General features: G+C 44.0%; 1 protein-coding gene across 1 annotated transcript in view; it reads right to left on the bottom strand.

Annotated features, from left to right (window-relative positions):
- Nucleotides 1–19,589, bottom strand: part of si:dkey-284p5.3 (uncharacterized) — a 20,396-nt gene extending 807 nt beyond the window's left edge. The window contains exons 1-2 of the mRNA XM_014143281.3: nt 19,214–19,589; nt 3,234–3,431 (exon numbers count right to left, since the gene is read on the bottom strand). Coding sequence (XP_013998756.1) covers nt 3,234–3,431; nt 19,214–19,307 — 292 coding nt within the window. The 5' untranslated portion in view covers nt 19,308–19,589. The remainder of the gene's footprint in view (nt 1–3,233; nt 3,432–19,213) is intronic.
- Between the last annotated feature and the right edge of the window lie 1,977 nt (nt 19,590–21,566).

Below are 21,566 nucleotides of genomic sequence, written 5' to 3'. Positions count from 1 at the left end.
TCTCTGTGTCTCTCTGTGTCTCTCTGTGTCTCTCTGTGTCTCTCTGTGTCTCTCTGTGTCTCTCTGTGTCTGTGTCCCTCTCTCTGAGAGAATGCCTAGAGTGTGCAATGCTGTCATCAAGGCAAAGGGTGGCTACTTTGAAGAATCTCAAATATAAAATATATTTTGATTTGTTTAACAGCTTTTTGGTTACTACATGATTCCATATGTGTTATTTCATAGTTTTGATGTCTTCACTGTTATTCTACAATGTAGAAAATAGTAAATATAAAGAAAAACACTTGAATGAGTAGGTGTGTCCAAATTATGTATATAGTTGAATTGAACCAGTGGTTCAGTATAGAATCACAGAAAGACACACAACTATATACTGGCCCACTGGTTCTATTCAGCTATATACTGGCCCACTGGTTCTATTCAGCTACATACTGGCCCACTGGTTCTATTCAGTTATATACTGGCCCACTGGTTCTATTCAGCTTATACTGGCCCACTGGTTCTATTCAACTATATACTGGCCCACTGGTTCTATTCAACTATATACTGGCCCACTGGTTCTATTCAGCTTATACTGGCCCACTGGTTCTATTCAGCTGTATACTGGCCCACTGGTTCTATTCAGCTATATACTGGCCCACTGGTTCTATTCCACTATATACTGGCCCACTGGTTCTATTCCACTATATACTGGCCCACTGGTTCTATTCCACTATATACTGGCCCACTGGTTCTATTCAGCTATATACTGGCCCACTGGTTCTATTCCACTATATACTGGCCCACTGGTTCTATTCCACTATATACTGGCCCACTGGTTCTATTCCACTATATACTGGCCCACTGGTTCTATTCCACTATATACTGGCCCACTGGTTCTATTCCCCTATATACTGGCCCACTGGTTCTATTCAACTATATACTGGCCCACTGGTTCTATTCCCCTATATACTGGCCCACTGGTTCTATTCCACTATATACTGGCCCGGCCCACTGGTTCTATTCAACTATATACTGGCCCACTGGTTCTATTCAGCTATATACTGGCCCGGCCCACTGGTTCTATTCAGCTATATACTGGCCCACTGGTTCTATTCAGCTGTATACTGGCCCACTGGTTCTATTCAACTATATACTGGCCCACTGGTTCTATTCAGCTATATACTGGCCCGGCCCACTGGTTCTATTCAGCTATATACTGGCCCACTGGTTCTATTCAGCTGTATACTGGCCCACTGGTTCTATTCAGCTATATACTGGCCCACTGGTTCTATTCAGCTATATACTGGCCCACTGGTTCTATTCAGCTATATACTGGCCCACTGGTTCTATTCAGCTATATACTGGCCCGGCCCACTGGTTCTATTCCACTATATACTGGCCCACTGGTTCTATTCAGCTATATACTGGCCCACTGGTTCTATTCAACTATATACTGGCCCACTGGTTCTATTCAGCTATATACTGGCCCACTGGTTCTATTCAGCTATATACTGGCCCACTGGTTCTATTCAACTATATACTGGCCCACTGGTTCTATTCAGCTATATACTGGCCCACTGGTTCTATTCAGCTATATACTGGCCCACTGGTTCTATTCAGCTATATACTGGCCCACTGGTTCTATTCAGCTATATACTGGCCCACTGGTTCTATTCCACTATATACTGGCCCACTGGTTCTATTCAGCTATATACTGGCCCACTGGTTCTATTCAACTATATACTGGCCCACTGGTTCTATTCAGCTATATACTGGCCCACTGGTTCTATTCAGCTATATACTGGCCCGGCCCACTGGTTCTATTCAACTATATACTGGCCCACTGGTTCTATTCAGCTATTTACTGGCCCGGCCCACTGGTTCTATTCAGCTACAGCCTTTTCCTTTATCGGTTATATTATGTTATGTTAATAATATGTTATATTATTATATAATATATTATAGTATACTATAGTTATATGAATGGTACTATGCATTAGACAAATACACTATCGAAATGCGCAGTACATGAGACTTGGCAGTAATTTGCATTGGGACTCATTAAGTAAATTGACAAGATTAGTAATGTCTCCCATCACCATGAAACCTCTATGGTCAGTGAGGGATCATGTTAGTAACCCTGGTAACAGACCCATCCATAACCCTGGTAACAGACCCACCCATAACCCTGGTAACAGTCCCATCCATAACCCTGGTAACAGTACTAGCCCTAACCCTGGTAACAGATCCATCCATAACCCTGGTAACAGACCCACCCATAACCCTGGTAACAGATCCATCCATAACCCTGGTAACAGACCCACCCATAACCCTGGTAACAGTACTAGCCCTAACCCTGGTAACAGACCCACCCATAACCCTGGTAACAGACCCACCCATAACCCTGGTAACAGTACTAGCCCTAACCCTGGTAACAGATCCATCCATAACCCTGGTAACAGACCCACCCATAACCCTGGTAACAGTACTAGCCCTAACCCTGGTAACAGATCCATCCATAACCCTGGTAACAGACCCACCCATAACCCTGGTAACAGTACTAGCCCTGACCCTGGTAACAGACAGGGTAATGAGACAGCAGAACAGGGGAAAGTCTACCTGGACTCCTAGCTAGCTGTGTTCAGGGGGGTCACTGAGTACAGTAGGCTAAGTGGAACACTTATCAGGTTACTGTTGATCATTGGCAGTAAATTAACATTGTGTACTTGGTCTTGTCAATGGGACAATAAAGAGGGTTAATCCCCTTGTCGTTGGATTAATACCGTAAGGGACAGGTTTCCAGTCAGACACAGGTGAAGCCTAAAGTCTCTGACTAAAAAGCCATTTCAACTGAGATCATGGTTTTTTTTAACAGGACTAGGCTTCATCTGCGTCTGACTGATGTGTTTTTACAGCTGCTTGAACAAACAGGTATTACGTCCTTATCAAAACTGTCACGCATTCACAACTGATCCATGTCCATCCTGGAACAGGCCTCTTGTGTGCCGTGAGCAGATATGAGGACGGCAGAAAAGGCGTGATTTGCATTGGAAATAGAGGAACATGATCATGTTGGTTTTGAACAGGTTACTTTGGCTGCGTTTACACAAGCAGTCCAATGCTGATATTTTGCCCAATTATTGGCAAAATAGCTGATGAGGTTGGTCAAAATACCAATTAGTGGGGGAAAAAAAATCAGAATTGGGCTGCCTGTGTAAACGCAGCCTCTGACTGTCTGTCTGTGCCTACAGTACCTGGGTCCTGGGCTGCAGGGGGAGGCTCTGGAGAGCTGGCTGGCTGCTCGGGAGAAGTGGCTGCTGCAGGAGCATCGGCTGCAGGCTGGGTCTCACTCTGAGCAGGGGCTGGGGACGGGTCTGTGCTGTCTGCAGGAGGCTCGGCTTGGGCTGCAGCCGGAGCAGGCTGGGCCTCCTCTCCTGTGGCTGCTACGATCACTGTGTGGGACAATAAAGAGGGTTAATGGGATGGTCTCACCGTCCTCCGTAACCTTACCGTTCTCATTAGCCGCCCCTGGAACACAGAACATCAGCCATATGCTGGGAGGTCAAGGATTGCTCAATCAAGCTATCAATGAAATGTGATTTATATAGCCCTTTTAACAACAACACAAAGTTATTTTATTTTACCTTTATTTAACCAGGCAAGTCAGTTAAGACCTAATTCTTATTTTCAATGACGGCCTAGGAACAGTGGGTTAACTGCCTTGTTCAGGGGCAGAACGACAGATTTGTACCTTGTCAGCTCGGGGATTTGATCTTGCAACCTTTCGGTTACTAGTCCAACGCTCTAACCACTAGGCTACGCTGCCCCCCCAAGTGCTTTACAGTAATCTACATCAACTGAAATATTCAATGTTTGATGGACATTGGTTACAACAATAGACAATAACGATCACTCCCCTCTACCTTACTGTGAGAATTAGGCAATTATATAGTTATATAGCAACCAGCAGTGTTAGAACAGAGTCATTGGGTTTGTATGGTGTCTGTAACGTGATGACTAGGACATTGCTTCAGGTCACGATTAAGTAGCCGTGAAACTGGCAAACAATGCTTCACCTCATAGCAACACCAAAACAATCACAGCTCTTTCTCAGGCAACAGCCCAGCTAGTGTAACACGGTTGCTTATTTTTCCACCTGACACTGCAGAAATATGTCTTTCATGTTCATGTATTCCTATTGGTTGGTTGAATTTAGGTGTTATGCCATTGGTCATGCTTGTAGATAGTGGGAGATCGCAAACTTAAATTCAATTTTTTTTCTATTTAACCTTTATTTAATTAGGCAAGTCAGTTAAGAACCCTTTATATTTACAATGACGGCCTACACCGGCCAAACCCGGACGACGCTGATCCAATTGTGCGCCGCCCTATGGGACTCGTTCTGTTAGGTGACCTAAACTGGGATATGCTTAACACCCCGGCAGTCCTACAATCTAGCTAGATGCCCTCAATCTCACACAAATTATCAAGAAACCTACCAGGTACAACCCTAAATCAGTAACCATGGGTACCCTCATAGATATCATCCTGACCAACCTGCCTTCTAAATACAACTCTGCTGTTTTCAACCAGGATCTCAGTGATCACTGCCTCATTGCCTGCATCCGTTATGGGTCCGCGGTCAAATGCCCCATTCAAAAAATGTAGAACTAAGACTGAAAATACACAAGCTCTGAAGCAAGCTTCCAGAAAATTGGAACGGAAATGGCGCCACACCAAACTGGAAGTCTTCCGACTAGCTTGGAAAGACAGTACCGTGCAGTATCGAAGAGCCCTCACTGCTGCTCGATCATCCTATTTTTCCAACTTAATTGAGGAAAATAAGAACAATCCGAAATTTCTTTTTGATACTGTCGCAAAGTTAACTAAAAAGCAGCATTCCCCAAGAGAGGATGGCTTTCACTTCAGCAGTGATGAATTCATGAACTTCTTTGAGGAAAAGATCATGATCATTAGAAAGCAAATTACGGACTCCTCTTTAAATCTGCGTATTCCTCCAAAGCTCCATTGTCCTGAGTCTGCACAACTCTGCCAGGACCTAGGATCAAGGGAGACACTCAAGTGCTTTAGTACTATATCTCTTGACACAATGATGAAAATAATCATGGCCTCTAAACCTTCAAGCTGCATACTGGACCCTATTCCAACTAAACTACTGAAAGAGCTGCTTTCTGTGCTTGGCCCTCCTATGTTGAACATAATAAACGGCTCTCTATCTACCGGATGTGTACCAAACTCACTAAAAGTGGCAGTAATAAAATCTCTTGAAAAAGCCAAATCTTGACCCAGAAATTATAAAAAACTATCGGCCTATATCGAATCTCCCATTCCTCTCAAAAATTGTAGAAAAAGCTGTTGCGCAGCAACTCACTGCCTTCCTGAAGACAAACAATGTACACGAAATGCTTCAGTCTGGTTTTAGACCCCATCATAGCACTGAGACTGCACTTGTGAAGGTGGTAAATGACCTTTTAATGACGTCAGACCGAGGCTCTGCGCCTGTCCTCGTGCTCCTAGATCTTAGTGCTGCTTTTGATACCATCGATCACCACATTCTTTTGGAGAGATTGGAAACCCAAATTGGTCTACATGGACAAGTTCTGGCCTGGTTTAGATCTTATCTGTTGGAAACATATTAGTTTGTCTCTGTGAATGGTTTGTCCTCTGACAAATCAATTGTAAATTTCGGTGTTCCTCAAGGTTCTGTTTTAGGACCACTATTGTTTTCACTATATATTTTACCTCTTGGGGATGTCATTCGAAAACATAATGTTAAATTTCACTGCTATGCGGATGACACACAGCTGTACATTTCAATGAAACATGGTGAAGCCCCAAAATTGCCCTCGCTAGAAGCCTGTGTCTCAGACATAAGGAAGTGGATGGCTGCAAACTTTCTACTCTTAAACTCGGACAAAACAGAGATGCTTGTTCTAGGTCCCAAGAAACAAAGAGATCTTCTGTTGAATCTGACAATTAATCTGGATGGTTGTACAGTCGTCTCAAATAAAACTGTGAAGGACCTCAGCGTTACTCTGGACCCTGATCTCTCTTTTGAAGAACATATCAAGACTGTTTCAAGGACAGCTTTTTTCCATCTACGTAACATTGCAAAAATCAGAAACTTTCTGTCCAAAAATGACGCAGAAAAATTAATCCATGCCTTTCTTACTTCTAGGTTGGACTACTGCAATGCTCTACTTTCCGGCTACCCGGATAAAGCACTAAATAAACTTCAGTTAGTGCTAAATACGGCTGCTAGAATCCTGACTAGAACCAAAAAAATGTGATCATATTACTCCAGTGCTAGCCTCCCTACACTGGCTTCCTGTTAAGGCAAGGGCTGATTTCAAGGTTTTACTGCTAACCTACAAAGCATTACATGGGCTTGCTCCTACCTATCTTTCCGATTTGGTCCTGCCGTACATACCTACACGTACACTACGGTCACAAGACGCGGGCCTCCTAATTGTTCCTAGAATTTCTAAGCAAACAGCTGGAGGGAGGGCTTTCTCCTATAAAGCTCAATTTTTATGGAATAGTCTGCCTACCCATGTGAGAGACGCAGACTCAGTCTCAACCTTTAAGTCTTTACTGAAGACACATCTCTTCAGTAGGTCCTATGATTAAGTGTAGTCTGGCCCAGGGGTGTGAAGGTGAACGGAAAGGCTGGAGCAACGAACCACCCTTGCTGTCTCTGCCTGGCCGGTTTCCCCTCTCTCCGCTGGGATTCTCTGCCTCTACCCCTATTACGGGGGCTGAGTCACTGGCTTACTGGTGTTCTTCCATGCCGTCCCTGGGAGTGGGTTGAGTCACTGACGTGGTCTTCCTGTCTGGGTTGGTGCCCCCCCCTTGGGCTGTGCCGTGGCGGAGATCTTTGTGGGCTATACTCGGCCTTGTCCCGGGATGGTATGTTGGTGGTTGGAGATATCCTTCCAGTGGTGTGGAGGCTGTGCTTTGGCAAAGTGGGTGGGGTTATATCCTACCTGTTTGGCCCTGTCCGGGGGTTTCATCGGATGGGGCCACAGTGTCTCCTGACCCCTCCTGTCTCAGCCTCTAGTATTTATGCTGCAGTTGTTTGTGTGTCGGGGGGCTAGGGTCAGTCTGTCACATCTGGAGCATTTCTCTTGTCTTTTCCGGTGTCCTGTGTGAATTTAAATATGCTCTCTCTAATTCTCTCTTTCTCTTTCTTTCTTTCTCTCTCTCGGTGACCTGAGCCCTAGGACCATGCCTCAGGACTACCTGGCTTGATGACTCCTTGCTGTCCCCAGTTCACCTGGCCGTGCTGCTGCTCCAGTTCCAACTGTTCTGCCTGCAGCTATGGAACCCTGACCTGTTCACCGGACGTGCTACCTGTCCCAGACCTGTTGTCCCAGACCTGCTGGAACCCTGACCTATTCACCGGACGTGCTACCTGTCCCAGACCTGCTGTTTTCAACTCTCTAGAGACAGCAGGAGCGGTAGAGATACTCTCAAAGATCGGCTATGAAAAAGCCAACTGACACTTACTCTTGTGTTACTGACTTGTTGCACCCTCGACAACTACTATGATTATTATTATTTGACAATGCTGGTCATTTATGAACATTTGAACATCTAGGCCATGTGCTGTTATAATCTCCACCCAGCACAGCCAGAAGAGGACTGGCCACCCTTCATAGCCTGGTTCCTCTCTAGGTTTCTTCCTAGGTTTTGGCCTTTCTAGGGAGTTTTTCCTAGCCACCGTGCTTCTACACCTGCATTGCTTGCTGTTTGGGGTTTTAGGCTGGGTTTCTGTACAGCACTTTGAGATATCAGCTGATGTAAGAAGGGCTATATATATACATTTGATTTGATTTGATTGATATAGCCTTTGGTTAACTCCAGACTTGACCAGCACAAAAACATCCTGTGGCGTACTGCATTAGCATCAATAGCCCCGGCGATATGCAACTTTTCAGGGAAGTCAGGAAACAATATACACAGTCAGTTAGGAAAGCAAAGGGTAGCTTTTTCAAACATAAATTTGCATCCTGTTGCACTAATTCCAAAAGGTTTTGGGACACTGTGTAGTCCATGGAGAATAAGAGCACATCCTCCCAGCTGCCCACTGCACTGAGGCTAGGAAACACTGTTACCACCGATAAATCTACGATAATAGATCATTTCAATAAGCATTTTTCTACGGCTGGCCATGCTTTCCACCTGGCTACCCCTACCTCGGTCTACAGCTCTGCACCCCCCACAGAAACTTGCCCAAGCCTCCCCCATTTCTCCTTCACCCAAATCCAGACAGCTGATGTTCTGAAAGACCTGCTAAATCTGGATCCTTACAAATCAGCTGGGCTAGACAATCTGGACCCGCTCTTTCCAAAATTATCAGCCGAAATTGTTGCAACCCCTATTACTAGCCAGTTCAAGCTCTCTTCGTATTGTCTGAGATTCCCAAAGATTGGAAAGCTGCCGCGGTCATCCCCCTCTTCAAAGGGCGAGACACTCTAGACCCAAACTGTTATAGACCTACAGTTGAACTAGTTTTTCAACCACTCCACAAATTTCTTGTTAACAAACTATCGTTTTGGCAAGTCGGTTAGGACATCTACTTTGTGCTTGACATAAGTAATTTTTACAACAACTATTTACAAACAGATTATTTCACTTATAATTCACTGTATCACAAGTCCAGTGGTTCAGAAGTTTACATACACTAAGTTGACTGTGCCTTTAAACAGATAGGAAAATTCCAGAAAATGATGACATGGCTTTAGAAGCTTCTGATAGGCTAATTGACATCATTTGAGTCAAGTGGAGGTGTACCTGTGGATGTATTCGAAGGCCTACCTTCAAACTCAGTGCCTCTTTGCTTGACATCATGGGAAAATCAAAAGAAATCAGCCAAGACCATTTCGAATTCCACCGTACCTTCTCCGCTATGCAATCTGGTTTCAGAGCTGGTCATGGGTGTACCTCAGCCACGCTCAATGTCCTAAATGATATCTTAACCGCCATCGATAAGAAACAATACTAGTCGTATTCATTGACCTGGTCAAGGCTTTCGACTCTGTCAATCACCACATCCTCATCAGCAGACTCAATAGCCTTGGTTTCTCAAATGACTGCCTCGCCTGGTTCGCCAACTACTTCTCAGATAGAGTTCAGTGTGTCAAATCGGAGGGCCTGTTGTCCGGTCCTCTGGCAGTCTCTATGGGGGTGCCACAGGGTTAAATTCTCAGGCCGACTCTTTTCTCTGTATATATCAATGACGTCGCTCTTGCTGCTGGTGATTCTGTGATCCACCTCTATGCAGATGACACCATTCTGTATACATCTGGCCCTTCTTTGGACACTGTGTTATCAAACCTCCAAATGAGCTTCAATGCCACAAAACACTTTTTCTGTGGCCTCCAACTGCTTTTAAATGCTAGTAAAATCAAATGCATGCTCTTCAACCGATCGCTGCCCGCACCTGCCCGCCCGACTAGCATCACCACTCTGGACGGTTCTGACTTAGAATATGTGGACAACTACAAATACCTAGGTGTCTGGTTAGACTGTAAACTCTCCTTCCAGACTCACATTAAGCATCTCCAATCCAAAATTAAATCTATAATCGGCTTCCTATTTCGCAACAAAGCCTCTTTCACTCATGCTGCCAAACATACCCTCGTAAAATTGACTATCCAACCAATCCTTGACTTTGGCGATGTCATTTACAAAATAGCCTCCAACACTCTACTCAGCAAATTGGATGCAATCTATCACAGTGCCATCCGTTTTGTCACCAAAGCCCCATATACTACCCACCACTGCGACCTGTATGCTCTCGTTGGCTGGCCCTCGCTACATATTCGTCGCCAGACCCACTGGCTCCAGGTCATCTATAATTCTTTGCTAGGTAAAGCCCCGCCTTATATATATATATATATATATATATATATATATATATATATATATATATAGTATAGTGTATGTATATATATATATATATAGGGTCTAAATCAATTTGATCTATCAACAACATATCAGTTGACCACAGGAAGAAAGGCGAAGAAAATACCCAGTTAATGATCATATGAAACACAGGCCTCAGGCTAACACAGATTAACTTCCTCACCCACCACAGGAATGTGTGTACAGGGATATGAAGCCTGGAGGCCAAGACTAAGGGATATGAGACTGGGCATAGCAGTCGTTTGGAAATTGCTTCCAAGGATGAACCAGACTTGTGGAGGTCTACATGAATCTACTAGCAGGAGTATCTAAACACAGCAAAAATAGAAACGTCCTCTCACTGTCAACTGCGTTTATTTTCAGCAAACTTAACATGTGTAAATATTTGTATGAACATAACAAGTTTCAACAACTGAGACATAAACTAAACAAGTTCCACAGACATGTGACTAACAGAAATGGAATAGTGTGTCAAAGGGGGAGGGGGGGGGGCAAAATCAAAAGTAACAGTCAGTAACAGTATCTCCTCCTCAGTCAGTATCTAGTGTGGCCACCAGCTGCATTAAGTCCTGCAGTGCATCTCCTCCTCATGGACTGCACCAGATTTGCCAGTTCTTGCTGTGAGATGTTACTCCACTCTTCCACCAAGGCACCTGCAAATTCCCGGACATTTCTGGGGGGAATGGCCCTAGCCCTCACCCTCCGATCCAACAGGTCCCGGACGTACTCAATGGGATTGAGATCCGGGCTCTTCGCTAGCCATGGCAGAACACTGACATTCCTGTCTTGCAGGAAATCACGCACAGAACGAGCAGTATGGCTGGAGGCATTGTCATGCTGGAGGGTCATGTCAGGATGAGCCTGCAGGAAGGGTACCACATGAGGGAGGAGGATGTCTTCCCTGTAACGCACAGCGTTGAGATTGCCTGCAATGACAACAAGCTCAGTCCGATGATGCTGTGACACACCGCCCCAGACCATGACGGACCCTCCACCTCCAAATCGATCCCGCTCCCGAGTACAGGCCTCGGTGACCTTAATTGCCTACCATCTGTAAGCTGTTAGTGTCTTAACAACCGTTCCACAGGAGCATGTTCATTAATTGTTTATGGTTCATTGAACCAGCATGGGGAAACAGTGTTTAAACCCTTTACAATGAAGATCTGTGAAGTTATTTGGATTTTTACGAATGATCTTTGAAAGACAGGGTCCTGAAAAAGGGACGTTTGTTTTTTTGCTGAGTTTACATTATTCTAGTTGCAGGAGTATCTACATTTATACTAGGCTTACACAACTTCACACTAACATCCCTCAGAAACCAACCCCCTCTTTTACGCTAATGCTACTCTCTGTTTATCATATATGCATAGCCATACCCCTACATGTACATGCTACCTCAATCAGCCTGACTAACCGGTGTCTGTATGTAGCCTCGCTACTGTATATAGCCTGTCTTTTTACTGTTGTTTTATTTCTTTACCTGCCTACTGTTCACCTAATACCTTTTTGCACTATTGGTTAGAGCCTGTAAGTAAACATTTCACTGTGAGGTCTACTACACCTGTTGTATTCAGCATTTCACTGTAAGGTCTCTACACCTGTTGTATTCAGCATTTCACTGTAAGGTCTACTACACCTGTTGTATTCAGCATTTCACTGTGAGGTCTACTACACCTGTTGTATTCAGCATTTCACTGTAAGGTCTACTACACCTGTTGTATTCAGCATTTCACTGTAAGGTCTACTACACCTGTTGTATTCAGCATTTCACTGTAAGGTCTACTACACCTGTTGTATTCAGCATTTCACTGTAAGGTCTACTACACCTGTTGTATTCGGCGCACGTGACAAATAAACTTTGATTTGATTTGAAATCAATACTCAAACCTTAGATCAAAAAATGCAGGTGGTGGGGAAGAGAAAGGCCAGTTTGAGTGAGACGACATTTACTCAGAGCGACGCCGGATGTACGGAGACAGAATAACCGTTCAGGAGGGTGTGGGACCAAAACAGTTCCATTGGCATAAAAGAAACACGCCCAAGGTGTGTGAACGCACCTCAAAAACCAAAGCAAAACTATTTTTCACTCTGTAGTTGAATACACTATTGGTTGGTGCAAGTTGACAATGTCCTTATTCTGCCTGAGAGGAGTTAGGTCAGGTTAAAGGAGTCATATGCAAAACTAAGGAAATGTCCCTGCTGCCACATGTTCACCTGACCCAGAGGAAGAGATTAGAGAATTTCTATGAATGCCAAACAGTGGATATGGATAATTTGCAGCGCACCAGTGGGAACATTAAGTTTAGAGTGAGCAACACAATGTTTAGCGTATTTGGAGTGTCTGTAATATACGTCATTTCCAGTGTTCTGGGGTTGATGGTCACTGCAGTAGTTTATGTGTCGGGGGGGCCACAGTGTCTCCTGACCCCTCCTGTCTCAGCCTCCAGTATTTATGCTGCAATAGTTTGTGTCGGGGGGCTAGGGTCAGTCTGTTACATCTGGAGTATTTCTCCTGTCTTATCCGGTGTCCTGTGTGAATTTAAGTATGCTCTCTCTAATTCTCTCAGAAGAAGACTGGCCACCCCACATAGCCTGGTTCCTCTCCAGGTTTCTTCCTAGTTTCTGGCCTATTTAGGGAGTTTTTCCTAGCCACCGTGCTTCTACATCTGCATTGCTTGCTGTTTGGGGTTTTAGGCTGGGTTTCTGTACAGCACTTTGTGACATCAGCTGATGTAAAAAGATAAATACTTATACTCTCTAATTCTCTCTTTCTCTAATTTCTTCTTTCTTCTTTCTTCTTTCTTTCTTTCTTTCTTTCTTTCTTTCTTTCTTTCTCTTTCTTTCTTTCTTTCTTTCTTTCTTTCTCTTTCTTTCTTTCTTTCTTTCTGAGGACCTGAGCCCTAGGACCATGCCTCAGGACTACCTGGCATGATCACTCCTTGCGGTCTCCAGTCCACCTGGCCTTGCTGCTGCTCCAGTTTCAACTGTTCTGCCTGCGGCTATGGAACCCTGACCTGTTCACTGTGATTACTATTATTTGACCATGCTGGTCATTTATGAACATTTGAACATCTTGGCCATGTTCTGTTATAATATCCACCCGGCACAGCCAGAAGAGGACCGGCCACCCCTCATAGCCTGCTTCCTCTCTAGGTTTCTTCCTAGGTTTTGGCCTTTCTAGGGAGTTTTTCCTAGCCACTGTACTTCTACACATGCATTGCTTGCTGTTTGGGGTTTTAGGCTGGGTTTCTGTACAGCACTTTGAGATATCAGCTGATGTAAGAAGGGCTATGTAAATACATTTGATTTGACTGTTATGGATTATTCTCATATCTGTTGATAGTGATTGACACCAGACTGGAGGTACAAGGACTGAGGTCACACTGATTATTCACTGTTGTATTGATGACATTATGTTGAACACTGTGTGATTCTGTAGCACCTGACATCCTGCAAGACTCTTTGTTTACGGAACACTGGTGCTGTCTGATTAGGACATTAAGGACAAGAAGACAGTCAGAAGGCAGAGAAATGTCTATGTTGAATCTCTCTGTTGCAACTTGTAATAAAACAGATATTTGCAACTGCTTTCTGTTTTGTTCACCTGGAAATTCCTATTACATATCTTATTAATAGAATAGCTATTTACTATCATAGATATTCAGAGAAATGATGACAGGGATAATCTTGTTTTTCATGGTCTGAGAGTCTTTAGGTGCCTTTTGGCAAACTCAATTCGGGCTGCCGTGCATTTTAGTGAGGAGTGGCTTACATCTGGCCACTCTACTATAAAGGCCTGATTGGTGGAGTGCTGCAGAGATGGTTGTCCTTCTGGACGGTTCTCCCATCTCCACAGAGGAACTCTGGAGCTCTGTCAGAGTGACCATCGGGTTTTTGGTCACCTCCCTGACCAAGGCCTTTAGACAGGTGTGTGCCTTTCCAAATCATGTCCAACCAATTGAATTTACCACAGGTGGACTCCAATCAAGTTGTAGAAACAGCTCAAGGATGATTAATGGAAACAGGATGTACCTGAGCTCAATTTCGTGTCTCATAGAAAAGGGTCTGAACACTTATTTTTTTAAAACCTGTTTTTGCTTTACTTTTGTGGGGTATTGTGTGTAGATAGAAAATCCTTGTCAATTTATTTAATCAGCTTTAGAATAAGGCTGTAACGAAGCAAAATGTGGAATTAGTCAAGGTGTCTGAATACTTTCCGAATGCTCTGTATTTAGAATATTTGTATTTTTTACAGACTTCCTTCTTTTCACTCTGTCATTTAGGTTAGTATTTTGGAGTAACTACAATGTTGTTGTAGATTGTCACAAAATGGCGCCGACAGAGAGCGCTGCCTCATTTCTAGTCCTTAGGAAACTTTGCAGTATTATGTTTTTTATGTATTATTTCTTACTCTGTTAGCCCAGAAAGTGACCAGGACTATGACCAGTAATACAACTTTCCCGAAGCGGATCCTTTGTCCGAATCACCCAGGGCATTTTAGCTGATTCCAGAGGCTGACCCAAAACAACGCCGCCAGAGAAGAGGTAGACGGAGCGGTCTTCTGGTCAGACTTCGAAGGCGCTCACACCATCTACCGCTTCCGAGTATATTACTCGCTAATGTCCGGTCTATAGATAGCAAGGTAGACAAAATTATGGCAAGGGTTGCTTTCCAGAGAGACATCAGGGATTGTAACATACTCTGCTTCACGGAAACATGGCTCTCTCGGGAATATGCTGTCGGAGTCCATACAGCCACATGGATTCTTTGTACGTCGCACCGACAGGAATAAACATCTCTCCAGGAAGAAGAAAGGCAGGGGTGTATGTTTCATGATTAACAACTCATGGTGTAATTGCAACAACATACAGGAACTCAAGTACTTTTTTTCACCTGACCTAGAATTCCTCACAATCAAATGCCGACCATATTATCTCCCAAGAGAATTCTCCTCGGTTATTGTCAAAGCTGTGTATATACAAACAGTGTAGTTATTCCCTCCGTAAGGCAATCAAACAGGCAAAACGTCAGTACAGAGACAAAGTGGAGTCGCAATTCAACGGCTCAGACATGAGACATATGTGGCAGGGTCTACAGACAATCACGGACTACAAAAAGAAAACCAGCCACGTCACGGACACCGACGTCTTTCTTCCAGACAAACTGAACACCTTCTTTGCCCGCTTTGAGGATAATACAGTGCCACCAACGTGGCCCGCTTCCAAGGACTGTGGGCCCCCCCTCTCCTTCTCCGTGGCCGACGTGAGTAAGACATTTAAACGTTAACCCTCGCAAGGCTGCCGGCCCAGACGGCATCCCAAGCCATGTCCTCAGAGCATGAGCAGACCAGCTGGCTGGTGTGTTTACGGACATATTCAATCTCTCCCTATCCCAGTCTGCTGTCCCCACATGCTTCAAGATGGCCACCATTGTTCCTGTACCCAAGAAGGCAAAGGTAACTGAAGTAAATGACTAGTAGCACTCACTTCTGTCATCATGAAGTGCTTTGAGAGGTTGTCAAGGATCATATCACCTCCCCCTTACCTGTCACCCTGGACCCACTTCAATTTGCATACCGCCCCAATAGGTCCACAGACGATGCAATCGCAATCACACTGCACACTGCCCTATCCCATCTGGACAAAAGGAATACCTATGTAAGAATGTTGTTCTTTGACTACAGCTCAGCCTTCAACACCATAGTACACTCCAAGCTCATCATTAAGCTAGAAGCCCTTGGTCTCAACCCCACCCTGTGTAATTGGGACCTGGACTTCCTGACGAGCTGCCCCCAGGTGGTGAAGGTAGGAAACAACATCTCCACTTCAATGATCCTCAGCACTGGGGTCCCACAAGGGTGCATGCTCAGTCCCCTCCTGTACTCCCTGTTCACCAATGACTGCGTGGCCATGCACGCCTCCAACTCAATCATCAAGTTTACAGATTACACAACAGTAGTGGGCTTGATTACCAACAATGTCAAGAGGGCCTACAGGGAGGAGGTGAGGGCACTTGAAGTGTTGTGTCAGCAAAACAACCTCTCACTCAACGTCAACAAAACAAAGGAGATGATCGTGGACTTCAGGAAACAGCAGAGGGCGCACCCCCCCATCCATATCGACGGGACAGCAGTGGAGAAGGTGGAAAGTTTTAAGTTCCTCAGCGTACACATCACAGACAAACTGAAAATGGTCCACCCACACAGGGTGTCTAGAAGGCACAACAGCAGTGCCTCTTCAACCACAGGAGGCTGAAGAAATGTGGCTTGTCATCTAAAACCCTCACAAACTTTTACAGATGCACAATTGAGAGCATCCTGTCGGGCTGTATCACCGCCTGGTACGGCAACTGCACCGCCCGCAACCACAGGGCTCTCCAGAGGGTAGTGCCGTCTGCGCAATGCATCACCGGGGGCAAACTACCTGCCCTCCAGGACACCTACAGCACCCAATGTCACAGGAAGGTCAAAAAGATCATCAAGGACAACAACCACCCGAGCCACTGCCTGTTCACCCCGCTAACATCCAGAAGGTGAGGTCAGTACAGGTGCATCAAAGCTGGGACCGAGAGACTGAAAAACAGCTTCTATCTCAAGGCCATCAGATTGTTAAACAGCCGTCACTAACATAGAGAGTCTGATGCCTACATACAGAATTGAAATCATTGGCCACTCACTAAATGGATCACTAGTCACTTTAATAATGTCACTTTAATAATGTTTACATACAGTTGAAGTCGGAAGTTTACATACACTTTAGCCAAATACATTTAAACTCAGTTTCACAATTCCTGACATTTAATCCTAGTAAAAATTCCCTGTCTTAGGTCAGTTAGGATCACCACTTTATTTTAAGAATGTGAAATGTCAGAATAATAGTAGAGAGAATGATTTATTTCAGCTTTTATTTCTTTCATCACATTCCCAGTGGGTCAGAAGTTTACATACACTCAATTAGTATTTGGTAGCATTGCCTTGAAATTGGGTCAAACGTTTCGGGTAGCCTTCCACAAGCTTCCCACAATAAGTTGGGTGAATTTTGGCCCATTCCTCCTGACAGAGCTGGTGTAACTGAGTCAGGTTTGTAGGCCTCCTTGCTCGCACATGCTTTTTCAGTTCTGCCCACAAATTGTCTATAGGATTGAGGTCAGGGCTTTGTGATGGCCACTCCAATACCTTGACTTTATTGTCCTTAAGCCATTTGCCACAACTTTGGAAGTATGCTTGGGGTCATTGTGCATTTGGAAGACCCATTTGCGACCAAACTTTAACTTCTTGACTGATGTCTTGAGATGTTGCTTCAATATATCCACATAATTTCCCTACCTCATGATGCCATTTATTTTGTGAAGTGTACCAGTCTCTCCTGCAGCAAAGCACCCCCACAACATTATGCTGCCACCCCCGTGCTTCACGGTTGGGATGGTCTTCTTCAGCTTGCAAGCCTCCCCCTTTTTCCTCCAAACATAACGATAGTCATTATGGCCAAACTGTTCTATTTTGTTTCATCAGACCAGAGGACATTTCTCCAAAAAGTGCAATCTTTGTCCCCATGTGCAGTTGCAAACCGTAGTCTGGCTTTTTTATGGTGGTTTTTGAGCAGTGGCTTCTTCCTTGCTGAGCGGCCTTTCAGGTTATGTCAATATAGGACTCGTTTTACTGTGGATATAGATATTTTGTACCTGTTTCCTCCAGCATCTTCACAAGGTCCATTGCTGTTGTTCTGGGATTGATTTGCACTTTTCACACCAATGTACGTTAATCTCTAGGAGACAGAACGCGTCTCCTTCCTGAGCGGTATGACGGCTGCGTGGTCCCATGGTGTTTATACTTGCGTACTATTGTTTGTACAGATGAACGTGTTATCTTCAGGCATTTGGAAATTGCTTCCAAGGATGAACAGACTTGTGGAGGTCTAAATTTTTTTTCTGAGGTCTTGGCTGATTTCTTTAGATTTTTCCATGATGGCAAGCAAAGAGGCACTGAGTTTGAAGGTAGGCCTTGAAATACATCCACAGGTACACCTCCAATTGAGTGAAATTATGTCAATTAGCCTATCAGAAGCTTCTAAAGCCATGACATTATTTTCTGGAACTTTCCAAGCTGTTTAAAGGCACAGTCAACTTAATGTAAACTTCTGAACCACTGGAATTGTGATACAGTGAATTATAAGTGAAATAATCTGTCTTTAAACAATTATTGAAAAAAATGACTTGTGTCATGCACAAAGTAGATGTCCTAACCAACTTGCCAAAACTATAGTTTGTTAACAAGAAATGTGTGGAGTGGTTGAAAAACGAGTTTTAATGACTCCAGCCTAAGTGTATGTAAACCACCTGCATTACTCATCTCATATGTATGTACTGTATTTTATACCATCTATTGCATCTGGCACATGCCGCTCTGTCATTGCTCATCCATATATTTATATGTATATATTCTTATTCCATTCCTTTACTTAGATTTGTGTGTATTAGGTAGTTGTTGGCGAATTGTTAGATATTACTTGTTAGATATTACTGCACTTTCAGAACTAAAAGCACAAGCATTTCACTATACTCGCATTAACATCTGCTAACCATGTGTATGTGAACAATAAAATTTGATTTGATCCTCAGTTTTCTCCTATCACAGCCATTAAACTCTGTAACTGTTTTAAAGTCACCATTGGCCTCATTGTAAAATCCCTGAGCGGTTTCCTTCCTCTCCGGCAACTGAGTTAGGAAGGACACCTGTATCTTTGTAGTGACTGGGTGTATTGATACACCATCCAAAGTGTAATTAATAACTTCACCATGCTCAAAGGCATATTCAATGCCTGTTTATTTAACATTTATTTTTTATTCACTGCTTGACTGAGGGACCTTACAGATAATTATATGTGTTGGGTACAGAGATGAGGTAGTTTTCATAAAATCATACTAAACGCTATTACTGCACTCAGAGTGAGTCCATGCAACTTATTATGTGACTTGTTAAGTAAATGTTTACTCCAGAACTTATTTAGGCTTAACAAAGGGGTTGAAAACTCTAAAAAAACACAATTCCACTTTGACATCATTGGATATTGTGTGTAGGCCAGTGACACAAAATCTCAATTTAATACATTTTAAATTCAGAATGTAACACAATAAAATGTGGAAAAAGTCAAGGAGGCACTGTATATAATAACTAAAAATTAGCGACAAAATTGTGTGACACATTTTTATGTCATCAAAATAATCTGTCAACAATACAAGGATGTTGTATCAATAATCTAATGTCGTTCTAGTATTTGGATTTTACCTGTAGTGCTGGTTCCATTGCTTTCCTCGGGTTTAGAGCTGGGCTGTCTGGTGGTGTCCTGCGCTGTCGTCTGGGTACTCGTGGAACAACCCATCCTGCTTGTCTCACATAGAGGACTGAAGAAGATGAAAATGAGATCTCCAGAGAGCCGTCTGTTGCTCTGATCACGGGCTTGATACTATTCAAATCAGCAGGACTGAAGGCTACACAGCAGGGATCATCAACTAGATTCAGTAGAGGGACGCCAGTTTGGGGAACAGTGCTATATAGTCATTTCACTGGTCTCCACAATTGCATATTTGCGCATGCCTCGTTTTAAATACACCGGGCGACGGCTTGTTGTGGCAGCAGCAGGTTACCAACAGTGTGATGTCTGCATGGTGTAGATACTGGGCTACACAGCCTGCTTGCTGTGTGTTTCAGTACCCAGCAGAGAACAGACACCTACATTATTCAGTGCATGCGATCAGAGAAGGAGCGTGCGTGAACATTGCACTCTAATAATTGGTCACGTCACTTTAGCTGGAAAGCCATACTGCCCTACCAAGTAAAAACGCAGTAATTGCTCATTTGGTCGAAAATGTGTTCATGTAGTTTTTGCTACGTTAAATACATGTTTAATAATGTGGACAAGTATCCTGCCTCTATTGTATTGTGTTTTGGAGAAAATGGGTGTCATGTTAGTAGTAACTGCATAAAGTTACTGTGAAACCAAAGTAAATAAAAGCAATTTTTCCTCAGTTTCACGCTCCGAGGAGTTATTGCCTTTTTGCTTGGTAGAGCAGCATGGTATTTTTGTATTTATGTAATTTACATTATTCTCATACGAATGTGAAGAACTTCAGTTCTCATGTGGTGTATTATGTATTGTTAAAGGGTTGAAAATATGAATGGATAGGCTATTTATTCAACGAATTAGGATGCATATAGTAAAGTAAATGTGTGACATTTTATAGAAATATTTGACTTCTGAATGTTTCGGTGTTTGGAAAAACAATAGTTTATCAAGTTCCATACCATGAAATAATGTTGTTGAAATAATGAAGTTATTATACAGAATAGAGACAACAGCGCCACCCCGTGGGGATCCAGGGTTGTCTATGTGTGGATGATTCAGTGCGTAAAAACAGCCTCTAAATGCAGACCAGGTTCCGTTTTGTGTTTGTCCTCTGCGCGGTAAAAAATCACACTGTAGTGTTTCGGCCCATGCTTTCTCGCGATAACATCGTCGGGATGACGGATTATCTGATATATAAATCAGCTGAACTGGAGCACGCTGGTTTAACCGGATGGTCAATCAGCTGAACTGGAGCACGCTGGTTTAACCGCATGGTCAATCAGCTGAACTGGAGCACGCTGGTTTAACCGGATGGTCAATCAGCTGAACTGGAGCACGCTGGTTTAACCGGATGGTCAATCAGCTGAACTGGAGCGCGCTGGTTTAACCGGATGGTCAATCAGCTGAACTGGAGCGCTGGTTTAACTGGATGGTCAATCAGCTGAACCGGAGCGCGCTGGTTTAACCGGATGGTCAATCAGCTGAACTGGAGCACGCTGGTTTAACTGGATGGTCAATCAGCTGAACTGGAGCACGCTGGTTTAACCGGATGGTCAATCAGCTGAACTGAAGCGCTGGTTTAACCGGATGGTCAATCAGCTTAACTGGAGCACGCTGGTTTAACCGGATGGTCAATCAGCTGAACTGGAGCGCTGGTTTAACCGGATGGTCAATCAGCTGAACTGGAGCGCTGGTTTAACCGGATGGTCAATCAGCTGAACTGGAGCACGCTGGTTTAACCGGATGGTCAATCAGCTGAACTGAAGCGCTGGTTTAACCGGATGGTCAATCAGCTTAACTGGAGCGCTGGTTTAACCGGATGGTCAATCAGCTGAACTGGAGCACGCTGGTTTAACCGGATGGTCAATCAGCTGAACTGGAGCGCTGGTTTAACCGGATGGTCAATCAGCTGAACTGGAGCGCTGGTTTAACCGGATGGTCAATCAGCTGAGATCAGCGGACCTGCCGCAAAGCACACCGGGACTTCCTTCCTTTCCGAGGCCATATTGGAGCAACAGACTTGTAAATTCACCTCTTTGTTTATGCTGTAAAAATACACTGCTCAAAAAAATAAAGGGAACACTTAAACAACACAATGTAACTCCAAGTCAATCACACTTCTGTGAAAACAAACTGTCCACTTTGGAAGCAACACTGATTGACAATAAATTTCACATGCTGTTGTGCAAATGGAATAGACAACAGGTGGAAATTATAGGCAATTAGCAAGACACCCCCAATAAAGGAGTGGTTCTGCAGGTGGGAAAGACAGACCACTTCTCAGTTTCTATGCTT

Source organism: Salmo salar, chromosome 14 (assembly GCF_965601325.2).
Source record: "Salmo salar chromosome 14, fSalSal1, whole genome shotgun sequence".
NCBI lineage: Eukaryota > Metazoa > Chordata > Actinopteri > Salmoniformes > Salmonidae > Salmo > Salmo salar.
Note: the sequence above shows the minus strand (reverse complement) of the source record. Positions and strands in the feature narration are given on the sequence as shown.